At 37.1% G+C, this 16,768-nt stretch overlaps 2 protein-coding genes across 2 annotated transcripts; both read right to left on the bottom strand.

Moving 5' to 3' along the window:
• Window positions 116–942, bottom strand: LOC109850905. Its single transcript, XM_020420989.1, has 2 exons — window positions 736–942; window positions 116–452 (listed from the first exon to the last, which is right to left on the bottom strand). Exons 1-2 carry the CDS (start codon window positions 893–895, stop codon window positions 244–246), a joined length of 369 nt encoding a protein of 122 aa, XP_020276578.1. The 5' UTR covers window positions 896–942; the 3' UTR covers window positions 116–243.
• LOC109850383 lies at window positions 5,911–9,183 on the bottom strand. The gene is made up of 2 exons (XM_020420403.1): window positions 8,475–9,183; window positions 5,911–6,356 (listed from the first exon to the last, which is right to left on the bottom strand). The coding sequence occupies exons 1-2, from the start codon at window positions 8,795–8,797 to the stop codon at window positions 6,293–6,295; spliced, it is 387 nt and encodes a 128-aa protein (XP_020275992.1). The 5' UTR covers window positions 8,798–9,183; the 3' UTR covers window positions 5,911–6,292.

The raw sequence follows: 16,768 nt of genomic DNA, 5'->3' as shown, positions 1-16,768 counted from the left end.
CAAGCTCTAAGTATATTCTATTCAAAATAACTTGGACAGCTCGCACAGACCCAATATTCTTCCACATCTATCAAAACAACTTAGGTTTAATGTCTCATAAGACGTACAAATACATAAAAAAAACCTCTCCAATATTCTTCCACGTGTGTCAAAGGAACAGATTCGATGCCCCATAAGAAATACAAATTTGACCAAAATACATAGAAAAAACAAGTCAACATATTTCATAACCTGTAGTCAAAACTACACAACTCCCGATGCAACTTGTGTAGTCCTGTGTCTTGACTCTCTGGTCCCCATTAATCTCCCTAGCTGCGTACCGCTGTATAACCAACAGCAGAACCACATAAAACACCCACAGACGATAGCGTAGCAAAACATTAGAACTATCACGGTTTGTATTTCGTCCGCCGGAGGAATATATACACGATCTAGCGAAATATCCTCAGGATCTGCAAAAATAAAGAGAACTTAATAAAAAATATATTTGAAAAGGACAGGAATAATGATTTTTTTACGCAAGACCGCCATAAACTGTTCTAGTATACAAGAAAAATATCACATACTATTGGAAAAACTACACATGAATTAAACTCGAAAGCTTTCTTATATTTTACGAAACTACCGCGACTTTTCGGATAAAATCGCTGTGAAATATTATTACTTCCACTACTTAAAAACTCAAAACTCGTGGGAACGGGATTTGAACCTGAGTTGCTATGATGCAGTAATTACCGTACAAATCCACCGGAGGCGTGTTGAAATTAAAGAGGGAAATAGTTGATCGGGAGAGCCCATGGAAGAGGAACGGTAGTAAGATGTAGGTTTTTTCGATGAAAATCACTGCGGACGCTATGATCAAGATCACAAATAGAGGAATTTTCATCATCCCCATTGATTATTTTTTTTAACTAACTTAGAGCAAAATTATTCCTCTTTTTCTCAGAATTATGATCTCTTAATTCAAGAACGGTGACGTCTAGCATCTTATATAGAGATTAATTCCAATTTCAAGTTGGAGAGGAATCATAGCCCTTCACGGATTCGACTTTACAAAAATAGAGAGTCCTTTTAGATTAAGGATCATGAATTTTTTAATTAGGTGTACAATATTTACTACTAGTTTTAGGACTTCAATTTCGGATTATTTTTTACGCTGTTGGACCTGTAATTGGATTGTGAATCGTTCCGTGGTCTGAGCCCGTTCATGGGATGCACTCAACTCGTGACAATTTTCGTGCTGACAAATTCAAAAAGGAGCAAAAGGAAAGAAAAAGGGGTAATTTCACAAAATCCCCCTTTGGGTTTCGTTGATGTGGAGATAACCCTTAAAACTTTTAACAATATGTCACTTAACACCCCTCTTAGTTTGGGTTGTTTTAAAAAAACCCTCCAAAATTTTCCAAAATATTTTCCATTCTTTTGGTGTAAGATGAACCAATACAAAGACCAAAATACCATTTTCAAATGAACCTTCTAATAATTATAATATCATACTGTATTAGTCATCAATTAAATTAATTGCAACACAGTCAAATCTAGCCACGTTAATTAGTGCGATAATCTGATTAAATTTAAGAAGGTTAAGTGATATTTCAAAAACTAACGGGGGCTATCTCAAGGATTTTTTTTTGGAACATTTACGGAAAGAAACAATAAGATCTTTCAAATAATATATTCATAAAAATTCGATCATATTAGATTCCAAACAGTCTAGGAAAACTTTGTAATGGACCATACACATTTTAAGTTGTGGCCAACAACGAGGATCCTTAAATCAGTATATTTATCCTCAAATTCCTTCTATTTTATAGCAATCCTCGTATCTTGGTTGAATTGGTACATTTATCTTTAAATTTCTTCTATTTTTCACTAATCCAAGGATTCTCCTATCTCGATGGACCTGTGATCTAGTGGATACTTTCTCATCTCAAGGGTAGCCATTCAACTTCCTATAAAGTACAATTCGAATTATGGGAGTCGGCCCAGTCGGGTCATTAAATATCATCCAAGTATCTCAACTCAACTACACCACTAGTGGAAAACCATGTTTCGCTGACGGCAACAACACTGACGGGAATTTACCGTCAGCGATGTTTATATCGCTGACGGGAATTCCCGTCAGCGTTATTGCCGTCACAAATGCCTTATAACCGTCGGCGATGTGATCATCGCCTACGGGAAATAAACATTCCTGATGAGAAGCCCGTCAGCGATGTTTGATATAAATTGTTTTTTACTGAGCCCCTCTCGTTGTTTCTACCACAGTAAAAAAACCCTAATTTCGCCGCTGCCCTCGACATCCCCTCTCAGCTCTGACTCGCTACCGACCTTGCCCTCGCCATCACCTCCCGAACCCCAGTCGACTTCACCGCCCGCCGCCCTCGCCATCACCCCTCCCGAACCCCAGTCGACTTCACCGCCCGCCGCCCTCGCCATCACCCCTCCCGAACCCCACTCGACTTCACCGCCCGCCGCCCTCGCCATCACCCCTCCCGAACCCCACTCGACTTCACCGCCCGCCGCCCTCGCCATCACCCCTCCCAAATTTTGTTGTTGTGATTTTAGGTTTTGTTGTTGTTTCTGATTTGAGATTTGATTTCTTGGATTGCAGTGCAGGAGATCCAAGCGGGTCTTACGTTTTCTTGGATTGTAGTGCAGGAGATCCAAGCGGTAATTTTTTGTCCTTTTTTGATTCTTCAGTTCAAAATTGGATATTGATGGGTTTTAATGTTGACGCCTAAGTTTAATTATCTTTCCTAATATGGATCAAAATAAGAGGGGTTTTCTGATATTTTGAAAATTAAGGGGGGTTATCTGATAATAGTCCCAAAGTTAATGGGGATTTACTGATATTTAGCCGTTATCTTAACTGAAAATTTTGATTAGTTAGATATATCGAGATTGTATTGCGTTATATATCATGATTTTATGAATCAGAAGTCGTTACCCCTAGTTTCCCGTCTAATATTGTTGGATGTGAATCTCTTCTGATATAAACTCACACAATTCTAGTTGGATGTGAAAATACTTTTTACATCTAAATAGAATAACGTGATTTATGTTAGGAGCACGATCTACATGCAATAACATATTGCTGACGGGATTGCCGTCGGCGATGGTTCATTATCACTGACTGCTTCTGCCATCAACGTATTGCCGTCAGTAAAATACATTACTGACAGCTCCCCGTCAAGAATAATTCTTTTCTGACGGGACTATTGCTGACGGCTTATCCTTGATGGCTGACGGTCAAGGATATATATCGCCGACGGGAAATTAGGCATTCTTGACGGGATTCCCCGACAAGAATACCTGGTTTTCCACTAGTGCACTAATGGTTATTTGGTTCATTACAAAATTGAATTGTAGCAAATGTTGTAGCAACAAGTGGTGCACGCAACATTTGCTGCGGAAAATCAACTTCAATTCTATTACTTGAATTATCTATTTTTTCATTGTGACAAGTAAGTGCAAATTCAATGTTCGGTTGAATCCCAAATGCTGCAAAAGACTAAAGTTGCATAATTTGTATTTATCCTGTTTGGTTGAAACTGCTATGAGTTGCAAAAAAATGAGATATAACCATCTCATTCCCCTTTTGTCAACTTGCCATCATGAATTCTTAAAAACTACATAAATTTCATTTGTTCATATTTGTATACTGTTTTATTTAATTTTACATGATAATTGTTTTTCATACGCTACAAATTTAGCACAATACTGTATGAAGGTATTAGGCACAAAAATTTAGATATATATACATTTTAACAAGCAGGTAAAACATAATTGGAGATGATTTTCTCATAGCTGAATTACCGTGTGGTTATTTGATGAGGTGGCATTAATTTTTATTTTGCTGTAAGTTTTTTCTAATGTAAATGTACTTATGTTTCCTAATTATAATTTAGCAAACCAAACACATGAAATGCAAATTTGGTTGTGGTGGTTACCTTTGCTACTCTATTTCGTATCAATTTAGATATATATACATTTTACTACTGTTTGTCACATAGGCAGATCATACAAATTTACAGTGAACCAACATCTCAAATTCAGACCTGACCTTTCAAAATTATACACAAGCTCCCCTCCCCAGCAAAAACTATTGGAGATTATCACAAATCGCGTTAAGATCTAAACTACTCTCATTACTCTGCGTGCCTCGGTCCGAAAAAATTCTCATAGCAAAATATAGAGAGCTTACAATGGAAAAAAATTGTCCAGAACAGCAGGTCATATTCGAAGCTTGATAAATTGAACTAACTGTCGTCAATCATTTTATTTTAGCAAAACAAGCTCAAGGGGTTTTCTCTAATCACGAAGTTACGGGGGTTTAGTGCAAGAAACCCCAAATGTCAAAGGGATTTATGACAAATTTATAAAAGGTTGGATATGAGGACACGACTATATAAATATCTATATACATCTTTATATATTATATATAGAAATTAATAATTTACATGAGATAAATATTGTTTTTCTTTCATGTGTTACGTACCAGAATTAAAATTTCTATAATATTTTTATGTTTCTTTTGTTATGTGGATTATAAATTGGAAAATTGCTTGGTGCTGAACTAGACACCCAAAAAAAATCTTTAAAATAATAGTTCGGAACCTAACCTATGCCCATCGAGTTTCTAAAAGTGAATGTGAATGATATAAGTCAAAGAAGTGTATGATAAGTGTTTTAAATTAAAACATGTATTGTATAATTGAGTACATGCCCAAATAAATGTAAGCATACATGCAAGGAGTGTCCAAGGAGTCCTGGTACGGATATGGGTCTGGGCCCTTGGTCCGGGATGGGTTCAGTTTCAGTAGAACTACCCAGATAACATAGATCAAAATCTAAAGATGTAAGACACTAACGCCTCGTTTGGTACGTGGGAATGAAGTCAAGTGAGAATGGAATGGTAAGGTTTTACTTGCTTCTATTTCAATTGTTAACATATGAGATGTCTTAGATCACTAGGAGTTTAATGTCACAAGGATGGTCATTGAACTTCATTGTCCTATAAACTACAATTTGAATTATGGGAGTTGGATCTTTAAAAATCATCCAAGTATCGAAACTCAACTACATAAGAGTTGTTTGGTTCATTGCAAAAATGAATTGTAGCAAATGTTGTAGCAACGATTGGTGCACGCAACATTTGTTGCTAGAAATCAACTCTAATTCTATCATTTGGATTATCTTTTTTATTATTATTGTAGATATGCATTTTCAGTGCAAATTCAGTGTTTGGTTGAAACCCAATTGGGGCAAAAGTTACACAGCTTGTATTTATACCGTATGGTTGAAACTTTTATCAGTTGCAAAAAGTGAGATATAATCATCCCATTTATCAAGCAGAAAAAATAGTTAGGCTTCTCTTCTATGAAATTTCAAAATCAAAGCAACCTTGTGCCCAGAAGCAAACGGGGAATATGAAAGACGGGCGGTGATTTTATCAAGCAGGTAAAACAAGATTGGAGATGATTTTCTCATAACTAAATTACCATATGGTTAGGGGTCGTTTGGTTCAAATGCCAAAATTTTAGGACTTATAATCTCATTAAGAACTTCAAATCCATAGCGCTTTATAAATACTTCGGGATTTCTAATATTTTATTTGGTTCAAAATTTTAAGATTTGTAATCTCATAGAGAACTTCAAATCCATAGTGTTTTATACATACTTCGGGATTTCTAATATTTTATTTGGTTCAACATTTTTATAAGACGCAAATCCTAAAATTTGAAATATCTTGTTTGGTTCAAACCCAAATTATAGGATAACAAATTCTTAAAAAGAAGATGTGGATTACTTGCCTTGGTGAGGTCACCTCCCACACAAAAATAAAATACAAGGGTATAAATAGAGAGGTAAGCGTACCCATTTATAGGATTTGCCAAATCTTCTCTAATTGAAATGATTTCGCAAATTCTATAAACTGGGTATATTTTACACTTTTGGGATTCAACATTTCAAAAATGTTTTTGAAACAAGCACCAACTATGGAATCCCAAAAAAAAAAAAAAACTCATGTTTTGATCCCAAAACTTGCAATCCACACTAAATGCCATATTTTTGCTTGAACGAAACAGCCCCTTTTTGATGAGGTGGCATTAATTTTTATTTTTCAAGTTCCTTCACGGAAGCTGCGGCATTTGCTCCCTTCAATTTGGCCGCAACATTTGTTCAACATCTACACAGACTACAACCATAAAAAGTAAAAAAAAAAAAAAAAACATTACGTAGATCACTCCTGCTTCTTTTCTTCCCTTATATTTACAGAGATCGGTTTTCACATGATGGTGCAAGTACAAATTGGATAGCTATAAAGTCTCTCGTCCAGTTCTCTTGATTCCCTGCATTTGCAATTGATAAATTAGCGATGCAAATATATCTCTGAACTGGTACATAACTCAAAACTATGTTCGGTGTCTAAAGAAGAGTTTCGGTTGAAGAAAGTAACACATACCTAGCTATATTGTCAAGAAAACAACATATACCTAGCTATATTGTTAAGGCTTTTCAGGTTCAAGTTGTTGAATGCTTCGCTAAGTTCTTTGCATGGTTGCATATAGACATGAACATGGCCTCAACCCTCTCAACCATACCAGATTCAGACCTGACCTTTCAAAATTGTACACAAGCTCCCCTTCCCCGCAAAAACTATTGGAGGTTGTCATAAATGACTTTATAAGGTTTAAATTACTCTCATTACTTTGCGTGCCCTAGTCTGAAAAAACTCTCACAGCAAAATTTAAAAGTGTACAATGGAAAAATTGTCCAGAACAATAGGTCATATTCGAAGCTTGATAAGTTGAACTAACTGTCGTCAAATCATTTTATTTTAGCAAAACAAGTTCAAGGGGCTTTCTCTAATCACGAAGTCTCAGGGGTTTAGTGCAAGACACCCTAAATATCAAGGGGATTTGCGAAATTTACCCTTTTCCTCCAGTCACTTCTGATCCGAATCTAAGTTGCATGGAAGTGGTATGGGTACGGGACACGAAAAATTAGTAAAAGTTAGGATATAGGGACACGACTATATAAATATTTATATACACATTTATATATTATACATTGAAATTAATAATTGATATGAGATAAATATCGTGAAGAATTAAAATTCCTAAAATATTTTTATGTTTCTTTTGTTATGTGGATTATAAATTGGAAAACTGCTTGGTGCTGAACTAGACACCCAAAAAAATCTTTAAAATCATAGTTCGGAACCTGACCTATGCCCATCGAGTTTCGAAAAGTGAATGTGAAGTGAAGGATATACGTCAAGAAGTGTATGACGAGTGCTTTAAATTAAAACATGTATTGTATAATTGAGTACATGCGCAAATAAATGTAAGCATACATGCAAGGAGTTTTGGTATGGATATGGGTCCGGGCCATGGTCTGGGTATGGGTACAAGTCGGGTATGGATACAGCTTCAGATAGAAGTACCCAAGTAACATAGGTCAGAACTTAAAGATGTAAGACACTAAGGTTTTATTTGCTTCCATTTCAATTGTTAACATATGAGATGTCTTAGATCACCAGGAGTTTAATGTCACAAGGATCTCGGTGTCTGCACGTACAAACAGACATGGTATCCTTGTGCTTTCATATCCTACTTTTAAAGACTTGTTGTATCACCATACGGGCATCAAAGTCATGCTGTCAAAGGATGTTTGTGTTGACAATTGCTCCTAATAGGTTACCCACCAAGTGCTTGCATATTATCAATAATTTAAGCATCTGGTCTTGTTACTCTTTAGCAATAAGCACTGTTATCATTCATTTATCTAGCATCTTCAAGCATGAAGTCCACAAGACCGAGGTAAACCACAATGAACCGGGTGCCATTTTACCATCTGAGTTAGATATCCAGTTGATGTCCCAAAAGAAAGACATAGGTATCCAGCTCAAGCATAAAGTCCACAAGGCATAGGTAAACCACATGATTGATGAAATTTACCCAGCATAAACATACCCATTCATTAGTTTCTATTTCAAAATTTACCTCCCAATTATTCACCAAAAAATAAGAGCTACGTGATTAAGATTACCGAAAAAGCTCAAAGAGCCAAGTATCAAATCTGAAATCTAACATGCTACATATCTTAAGGCAACAAGCCATTCATGCACAAAAGCATCATGCAACTTGGGACAAATGGCCATATTGTGCTCAATCAAAGAATGAAGAATAATAGGTAATCCAATTTCTGCTAGCAAAATATTTGATTCACCATTTAAGGAAAATTCCAAAAGCATGAACATGTTCCCTATCCATATCTTAAATAAACCTTGGCATCCTTTTTCCTCGACTAGTTGTATTTAACCAAAGAAACAGGCTATTATATTCAGAAAACATCCTATCAAGCTTCTTCATCACTATGCAAATTGAGATCAAACATAGTATCACAAATTAGAATTATAACAAAAATAATAAGGCTAAAGAATTAGGAAGAAGAAACAAACTTACAAGGATTCGAATTCCCTAATCTCAAAGAGTTCTTTCCCAACGAAATCCATCCACTTCACATTCCCTTTCTTTCCCCTTTTCGCACCGCGATCAGCAGGCTTCTTCAGGCTGCTCTTTCGAACAACCTCAACTTTATCATCATCCAATTTATGCTTCTCAATATTGACAACCTTATCATCCAATGACCTCTTCTCTAAAACAATAGAAACTGGAGATGGGCTACAAGGAACAAGCTTAACATCTTCAAATTTCAAAGGGCAAGGTGAGTTGTGGGCAAAAGAGGACTTTGATGAGCAAACCAATGGACTGTAGCAAACCCTCATCAGAAATTTGGATGGTTATCAATCCAAGACCAGATAGGATTGATCTTTGTCAAGTTTGGTGAAGACCCATGTGAGAATTTTCAGTAAAGAATCCGGAAACAGGATGAATTTTGATTGAGAACAGCTGGAACCTGATGAAAGATCACAAAAAGGCAAACTTTACACTATAGAAAAGAAACCTGAGAGAATTTTGCTTGGAGCAATGAAGAGCAAGAGTTTACTTGCCTTGTAGGCAATCCTACAGAGATTGAGAGCAAATCTCTGTTTTGGGTTTTGATTTTGGGACGAGGAATCTTCAAGGGCAAAGCCCTCTCACCAGCTTCTCTTTCTAACCACCGAAGGAAGAGCAAGAGAGAGAAAGAGAGAAGCACGGAGGAGAAATATCCAAGAGATGCTGCTGCTTTTACTCTGAGGTAGCGACAAGCAATAACTATTGTCCCCTGCTATTAGGGGTGAGCACGGTTCGGTCCAAACCGAAAAAACCGACCGAACCGACCCGAACCGACCCGAAAAAATCGGTTTTAAGAATAAGGCGGTTCGGGTCGGGTTGACAACTTTTCAAACCGACCCGACCCGAACCGACCGAATTTCACACCCAAATTTCACACCCGTTTGCGTTACCCACTTACCCGACCCGTCCCAAACCCTCAAGTCTCAAGATTCTCAACCCTATTTTCATTTCCTCAGTTCCTCTCCTCTCATTCCTCCCAGCCGCCGCTACTCCCTCGGCCTCATCCCTCAATCCCTCGACTCTCGCTCTCTCTCACTCTCCTTAGCCGACAGCGGCCACCCACGGCCACGATAGCCGACAGCGGCCACCCACGACAGCCGACACCCGCACCAGTTTCCCCATTTCCGCGGTCTTCAATACTTCATGGATCTAACTCCGCCTCAAGATCAGGCTCCAGATGTACCTCCGGCTTTGGGGGGGACACCCGCACCAGTCACCGTCGCCGAGGCCGAAGCCGAGGCCGAGGTATAACACCCGCACCAGAATTTATTCCGCAGTCTTTTAGCTTTTCTTGTCATGTGGATTTTTTTTAATTTTATTTTCGTTTTTAACTTTTTATCCTGATGTTGGTAGTGGTAATGGATCTCGAAACCATGAATCCAACTCTTTTAATCAGAACAAAGATCCCAATTCGATTAAATTCGTCTATGAATTTGATTATTTTATTTTCGTTTTGTTGTAAATATCTGAAGAAGTCTAGATAGCTAAATTGGGAGGGAATGTTGTGTTCGAGCTTTGTTGTAAATATTTTCGTTTTTATTTTCGTATGTACTGAAATTATGCGAGTGATAAAAATGTTTATTTTGCTTGTTAATGCTTCAGAAGACTCAAGTCATATGTGAATAATATGCAAGGAATTTTATCCTATGTGAAATTGTGTGGTATATCCATTTACAGGGAGACCTCTTCGTCGAATTCTGTGTTTGCTTATTCGAGGGACATAATGAAAGGAGAAAAACAACGCAGTATGTGAAATTATGTCATACATTCCATTTACAGAGAGATAATTTGGAGTTTAATTAACTTGTAGATATTTTTTCTTATAGATTTACGTTATCGGGTTATTGGTACATTTTACTGCCATTGTTCGGCATCGTATATATGACAGAAATACAAATGTTATCATATAATTCTTCTTAGTTCGCACATAATATTTTAATATATGGTGCAAGTAATGCAGTCATTTCTCAACGTTGTGTTTATATTGTTTGAAAAATCTCATCTCAATCAATAATTTTCTTTATAGACACAAGGATGTTGTATGCAAATGATATGTCAGCTAGAATTTTTATATTTTTGAGAACTATGTCAGCTAAGGTTTTATAGAATAGTTTTCATAAAATTTAAATATTCGACTTTATTGAAACACGTATTTTCCTTCTCCATTTTTGATTTTGTTCTGCTGTGATTGCCTGATTGGAACCTATGACATTTTCTTCTAATGTTCGCATTTTGGTTTGTTTTTGTAATTTGAAATCTGAGAACATGTTCTGACTCTTTAATGAAATCTTTTGTTTTTCTTATGATGTGCATTATCTTATATTTTTTGATATGATTATGCATCTGTTTGTTGGAAAAGAATGTAAGGTGAACTGTGTATCTCTATGATCAAAAGTTAGTCCAGTTAAGAAAGACTTTGGTTTTGATTTTATTGGTTTTGATATTTTTTGATATGATTATGCATATTAGTGTGCTAAAAAGTTAAAAACCCTAATTTAGTTGAATTGTTGAAATAATATGCAGGCTTCTCAAGAGGAGAATCCTAATGTAAATGCAAGTCAAGTTGATTCTAATCAATCTACACAAGTCTCTCAGACTTTGACTAAAAGGAAAGCAATAAAAGGAAGATCGGAGGTATGGGATCATTTTACTAAGTTTAAAGATAAAAATGGTGACCCAAAAGCAAAATGCAAGTATTGTGAAAAAGTGTATTTTGCACATTGTAAAAAAAATGGTACTACAGCTCTTCGCAATCACATGGAGTCTTGCAAAAAGCATCCACATAATGTCGACACTCGACAGAAGTTATTAAATTTACAGGCAAATCGTGATTCACAAAGTGGATCTAGTACAAAAATGGGAACCCTTGGTAGTTGGAGTTATGATGAAGGAGCCATAAGAAAAGCCCTTAATTATTTTATCATTTTGGACGAGCTTCCATTCAAGTTAGTAGAGGGTTTAGGGTTTAAAAATTTTATGTCAACCGCTTGCCCTAGATTTCATATTCCTTCTCGTTGGACAATCCAAAGAGATTGCTATGAAATTTACCTTGAAGAAAAAAAAAATTTGAAGAATTTATTGAAAGCTACATGTCAGAGGGTGTGTCTAACAACCGATACTTGGACTTCCATTCAAAATATTAATTATATGTGTTTAACGGCACACTGGATTGATAATGATTGGAAATTGAACAAAAGAATAATAAACTTTTGTCCTATTTCAAGTCATAAAGGAGATGATCTTGGGAAGGTGGTCGAGAAGTGTTTACTAGATTGGGAAATTGAGAATGTTTTCACCATCACGGTTGATAATGCTAGTTCAAATGATACCATGATTGCATACTTAAAAAAGAGGTTCAACAATTGGGGAGGCACAATATTGGGTGGGAAATATCTTCATATGAGATGCATTGCTCATATTGTTAATCTTATTGTTAGTGATGGGCTCAAAGGTTTGGGGGATTCCGTTGCTCGTGTTCGTTCGGCGGTGAGATATGTGAGGCAATCTCCATCTAGATTAGCTAAATTCAAAACTTGCATTGAACTAGAAAAAATTGAATTTGGTTCATCTTTATGTTTGGATGTATGCACTAGATGGAATTCCACTTATTTGATGTTGAACATTACTCAAAAATATGAAAAAGCTTTAAAAAGATATGGTGAGGAGGATCCCTTCTTTAGATTTGAACTAAGTAATGGAAATGGAGCTCATGGAATGCCATTGGAGGATGATTGGGTTAATGTGAGAAGGTTATGCATTTTGCTTGAAAAATTTTACAAGCTAACATTACTTGTTTCAGGTTCCTCATATGTGACAAGTAATTTTTTTCTTCAAGAAATTGGTAATGTTGCTTGTGATTTGCAAAAATGGAGATTGTCTGAAGATGCATTATATGCTAGAATTGCTAATAAAATGACAGATAAATATGAGAAGTATTGGGGAAGTTGGGAGAAGACGAACATGTTGATTTACATTGCGGCGCTTCTAGATCCACGAAATAAAGAAGATTTTGTGACTTTTATTCTTGAGCTTACATATGGTGAGAAAGAAAGTGTTGATAAGTTAAAATTCATCAAAGATGCCGCATTTGCATTATTCAATGACTACAAGCTTAAATATGCAACTGAAAAAAATGCAAGTGAGCAATCAATTGGTGCTTCATCTAATAATATTGACAGTGGTGATGTTAATCAAATAACCGATGTAAGAAGTCAATTTAAAAGGTTGAAAGCCGCAAAAGGAAGTGTCGAAGCAAAATCAGAGTTGGAAAAATTTCTAAGCGAGGATGTTGAAGCCGATCAAAGTAACTTTGATATTTTAGCTTATTGGAAAGTTAATAGTGCAAGGTTCCCAATTCTCTCTCGGATGGTTCGTGATGTATTAGCTATTCCAATCTCCACAGTTGCTTCTGAATCTGCTTTTAGTACAGGTGGCCGAGTACTTGATCCATTTAGGAGCTCATTGACTCCGAGAATGGTACAAAGCCTAGTATGCACTTCCGATTGGCTTCGAAACTTGTTGGCTACGCCGGGTTCGAGCAAAATTTGCTTTGAAGAAGATTTGGATGCTCTTGAGAAGTTAGACATAGGTATTTACCATTTATGTTTTTGTATGTTAAATGATTTGATTTTTATTAACTTTTTATTGCTGAAATCACATAGGTTGTCCAACCATAACATAGATCATACTTCCAACTCTTGCTGTTAACCAACTCTTGCTGTTAACTATATCCTAACTCGTTTACAGGTCGTTTAACTTTTAACAACAAGAGACATCAAATTTGACACAGCATTTCACGGTTCCAGACATGGGAAGCATCCATTTCAGCATCCTCTCCTTTGCAACGCAAGTCCAATTTGACCTCAACATGTTGTGGTCTTTTTAAATCAACACTGTGATTCCTGTTGGTGATGTACTGATGTCTTCTCTGTGATTCCTGTTGACAATGTATTTTCATGTTAGTATGTAAACTTTAACTCTACAACACTGTGATTTTCATGTTACAAAGCTTTGTGTTTGCTTTCAAAAAATCAATGTCAACAACTTGCTACTGTGTTTATTTGCTTGGTCCTTGGATGCTTGGATATAAATTTTCATGTCAAGCAATATTTGATTATTTGTGCCTTTGATTGTTATACTCGATGAAAGTTAGAACCGAACAAACCGAACCGAACCGAACCGAACCGATTTGCAACGGTTCGGTTCGGTTTTGAATTATAGGTGGTTCGGTTCGGTTGTTCAAATTTTGGTAAAAACCGACCCGAACCGAACCGTGCTCACCCCTACCTGCTATTGGTCGTTTTGTCCTTTCCTTTGTTTGGCAGGTTTCTCTCTCTTAAGAATTAACCTTATCCGGATGCAGTATTTTTTTTTAAGTGTAGTTTTTTAAGTGTAGGTTTGAATTCAATGCATTGCCTCATAGATAATTTGGTTACAGATATATTCTAAACTTTCAGGGAGCTCCAAAAAAACATATCTAAGATCAAATTGAGATAGGCAATGTACACTACCATCACCCTATCTTTGAATATGTTGAAACAAAATGGTGTCAAAAAATTTCGTCAAAAGCCAACATTCACCAACAAACTGGATAAGTACTTAGGGAATTTGCACAACTCCAAGAATCATGTGAACCAAACTCAAGGAATCACATTCAACCTGAATACGCCGCCAACCCTGGAGATAGCAATTTTGAGGGCTCTGAGGATCGCGGAAGCCTCTCCTTCGCTAGGTGAGAGTGGAGGTCCAAACTCACCAAAAGAGAGCAAGTTACACCCGAGATGGTCTCTAGCAATAACCCCAATGGCTAAAGCATCTGAGCGGATAGCGATATCTGTATTAATCTTGATCATATCTTGAGGAGGCGAGGACCAGCAGAGGGGGGGACGGAGAGATGGAACAATGTGAGGCTCTAGAGCCTCTGTTGATCCTTGATGAACTATTCCTAGCCATGAGGAACCTGAATACTTGAAGAAGAGATAACGAAAGAGAGAACTGAGAGATTGAGAGAGAGAATTAGGGAAGAAGATGAACAAAGATTAGAGTGAAAGGAAATAGAACTCTTTTCATACCTATCTTTTATGATTTATTACAACACTCTATTTATACAATCCAATCTTCCTCTCAAAAGAAACGCTCAAAAGAAAATGCACTGTTTGTGCACGTGCACCAGCGTAACAAACCCAAAACAGAAAATAACTATTTCAGCTGAGCTGGACTTGAACGGTTATTTTCTTGCTGAGCTGGACTCTTATTAAGTCCTTATTAGTTTCCTCAACTTGCAGGTAGCTCCCCAATCTCCAAGAAGCTTGCATATCAGATCTTCCCTTGTATATCAGTCCCTTCGCCTCTGTACTCCATTGAAAGGTTAACACCAGCATTGCTCTTTGACACAGCATCATCATGAATTCCTAACAAATTCCCTCTCCTTAAATTTGACCTTGTCTCAAGGTCAAAGGTAGTAAATCGCTTGACCAAATCCCAATAAGACTCCCATGTGGAATCCAAGTATGTGTGTTGCTTCCACTTGATCAGGACCTGAGGAATTAAATGGTTACCCCTGACAATAGATCTCCTGCCCAAGATTGCCTCTGGCTCATCCACTATCTCCTCCACATATGTAGGAAAATCAACCTGAAGGACAATGCCAGATCCAATTCTCCGTTTCAACTAAGAAACATGGAAAACAGGATGAATCTTAGCTTGAGCTGGAAGAGCAATCCTATAAGCAACCTCACCAATTTTTTCTAGGATCTGATAAGGGTCATAGTATTTAGGAGGAAGCTTATGAGGTTTGTGTGAGGAGACACTAATCTGCCTGTATGGCTGAAGTTTAAGAAAAACCCAGTCGCCAACAAGAAAGCCGCGATGACTCCTGTGTACATCAGCAAATTTCTTCATTTTCTCAGCTGCACCTTTCAAGCTATCTTTCAAAAATTTCAGGGTAATGTCTCTAGAGAATAAGGCCTCATCAACTGCTTGCACCTTACAACTTTTGGGAATGTAAGAGAGCAAAGAATGAGAGGGTCTTCCATATACTGCCTCAAATGGAGTGGTTTGGGTAGAAACCTTCTAGGTAGTGTTGTACCAAAATTCTGCTAAAGGTAGCCATTGACACCACTCCTTAGGCTTGTGACAACAGAAACATCTCAGATAGGCCTCCAAACTCTTATTTGTTATTTTAATTTGCCCATCAGTCTGAGGATGATAGGCAAAGCTGAACTTGAGCTGACTACCCTGCAACTTAAACAGCTCTCTCCAAAAAGAACTGGTAAACAATGGATCTCTGTCACTTACTATAGACTTAGGTATGCCATGAAGCTTGAAAACCCCATCAAAGAAAACTTTAGCCACTGGTTGAGCAGTATAGGGGTGTGTAAGTGCAAAAAAGTGAGCATACTTTGAGAGTCTATCAACCACCACCAAAATAGCAGATTTGTCTCCACTTTTAGGCAAGCTGGTGATAAAATCCATCGATAGGTCCTCCCATATATAGTCTGGTATAGGTAAAGGCTGCAGGAGTCCAGGAGAAGCAACATTCTCCCCTTTAGTGCTTTGGCAAACATCACAAGCTTGGACATATTTCTGTACATCATTCCTCATTCCCTTCCAATAAAAAGCTCTCCTTAGCCTATGTAATGTTCTAGTAATCCCAGAGTGACCCGCGGAAGGGCTAGCATGGTGCTCCTCCAGTAATGAAGTCTTTATGTGTTGAACAATATGACTGATAAGGATTTTGCCCTTATAATAACACACTCCATTCTTCTTGCAATAATCTGCAACTGGTAATTGTCCTTGTTGTAATTTGTCGTCAAGTTCTTTGAAGAAAGGATCTGTGGAACACATTAGCTTAATCTCTTCAAACCAATCATTATGGACAGTGAAAATTGCTGAGAGACCCATGGTTCCCTTGGTAGCTTCTTCTTCATCGCCATAGATCCTGGACAAGCCATCAGCAGCTCTTTTCAATCTACCAGGTTTGTATTCTACAACATAATCATACCCATGTAACTTGGCAAGCCATTTATTCTGGATTCCTGTATGTATTCTTTGCTCCAATAAGAACTTGAGACTTTGATGGTCAGTTCTAATAACAAAACTCCTTCCTAGCAAATATTGTTGCCACCTCTTTGTAGAAAGGATAATTGCCAGGAGCTCTTTTTCATAAGTTGAGAGAGCAACATTCCTTCCCTTTAAAGCATAGCTAAAATAAGCTATAGGTCTCTCTGCTTGCATCAACA

This window comes from Asparagus officinalis, chromosome 7, assembly GCF_001876935.1.
Source record: "Asparagus officinalis chromosome 7, Aspof.V1, whole genome shotgun sequence".
NCBI classification, from domain to species: domain Eukaryota; kingdom Viridiplantae; phylum Streptophyta; class Magnoliopsida; order Asparagales; family Asparagaceae; genus Asparagus; species Asparagus officinalis.
Note: the sequence above shows the minus strand (reverse complement) of the source record. Positions and strands in the feature narration are given on the sequence as shown.

Bases quoted from the DNA above. Each gene is read 5' to 3' on its own strand.
- LOC109850905 (XM_020420989.1), bottom strand. From the start codon at position 895: ATGGGGATGATGAAAATTCCTCTATTTGTGATCTTGATCATAGCGTCC. The intron at 453-735 runs GTAATTACTGCA...TTATTTTTGCAG, and splicing joins GCCTCCGGTGGATTTGTACG to ATCCTGAGGATATTTCGCTA.
- LOC109850383 (XM_020420403.1), bottom strand. From the start codon at position 8,797: ATGAGGGTTTGCTACAGTCCATTGGTTTGCTCATCAAAGTCCTCTTTT. The intron at 6,357-8,474 runs GTAAGTTTGTTT...TTGCAAATGCAG, and splicing joins ATTAGGGAATTCGAATCCTT to GGAATCAAGAGAACTGGACG.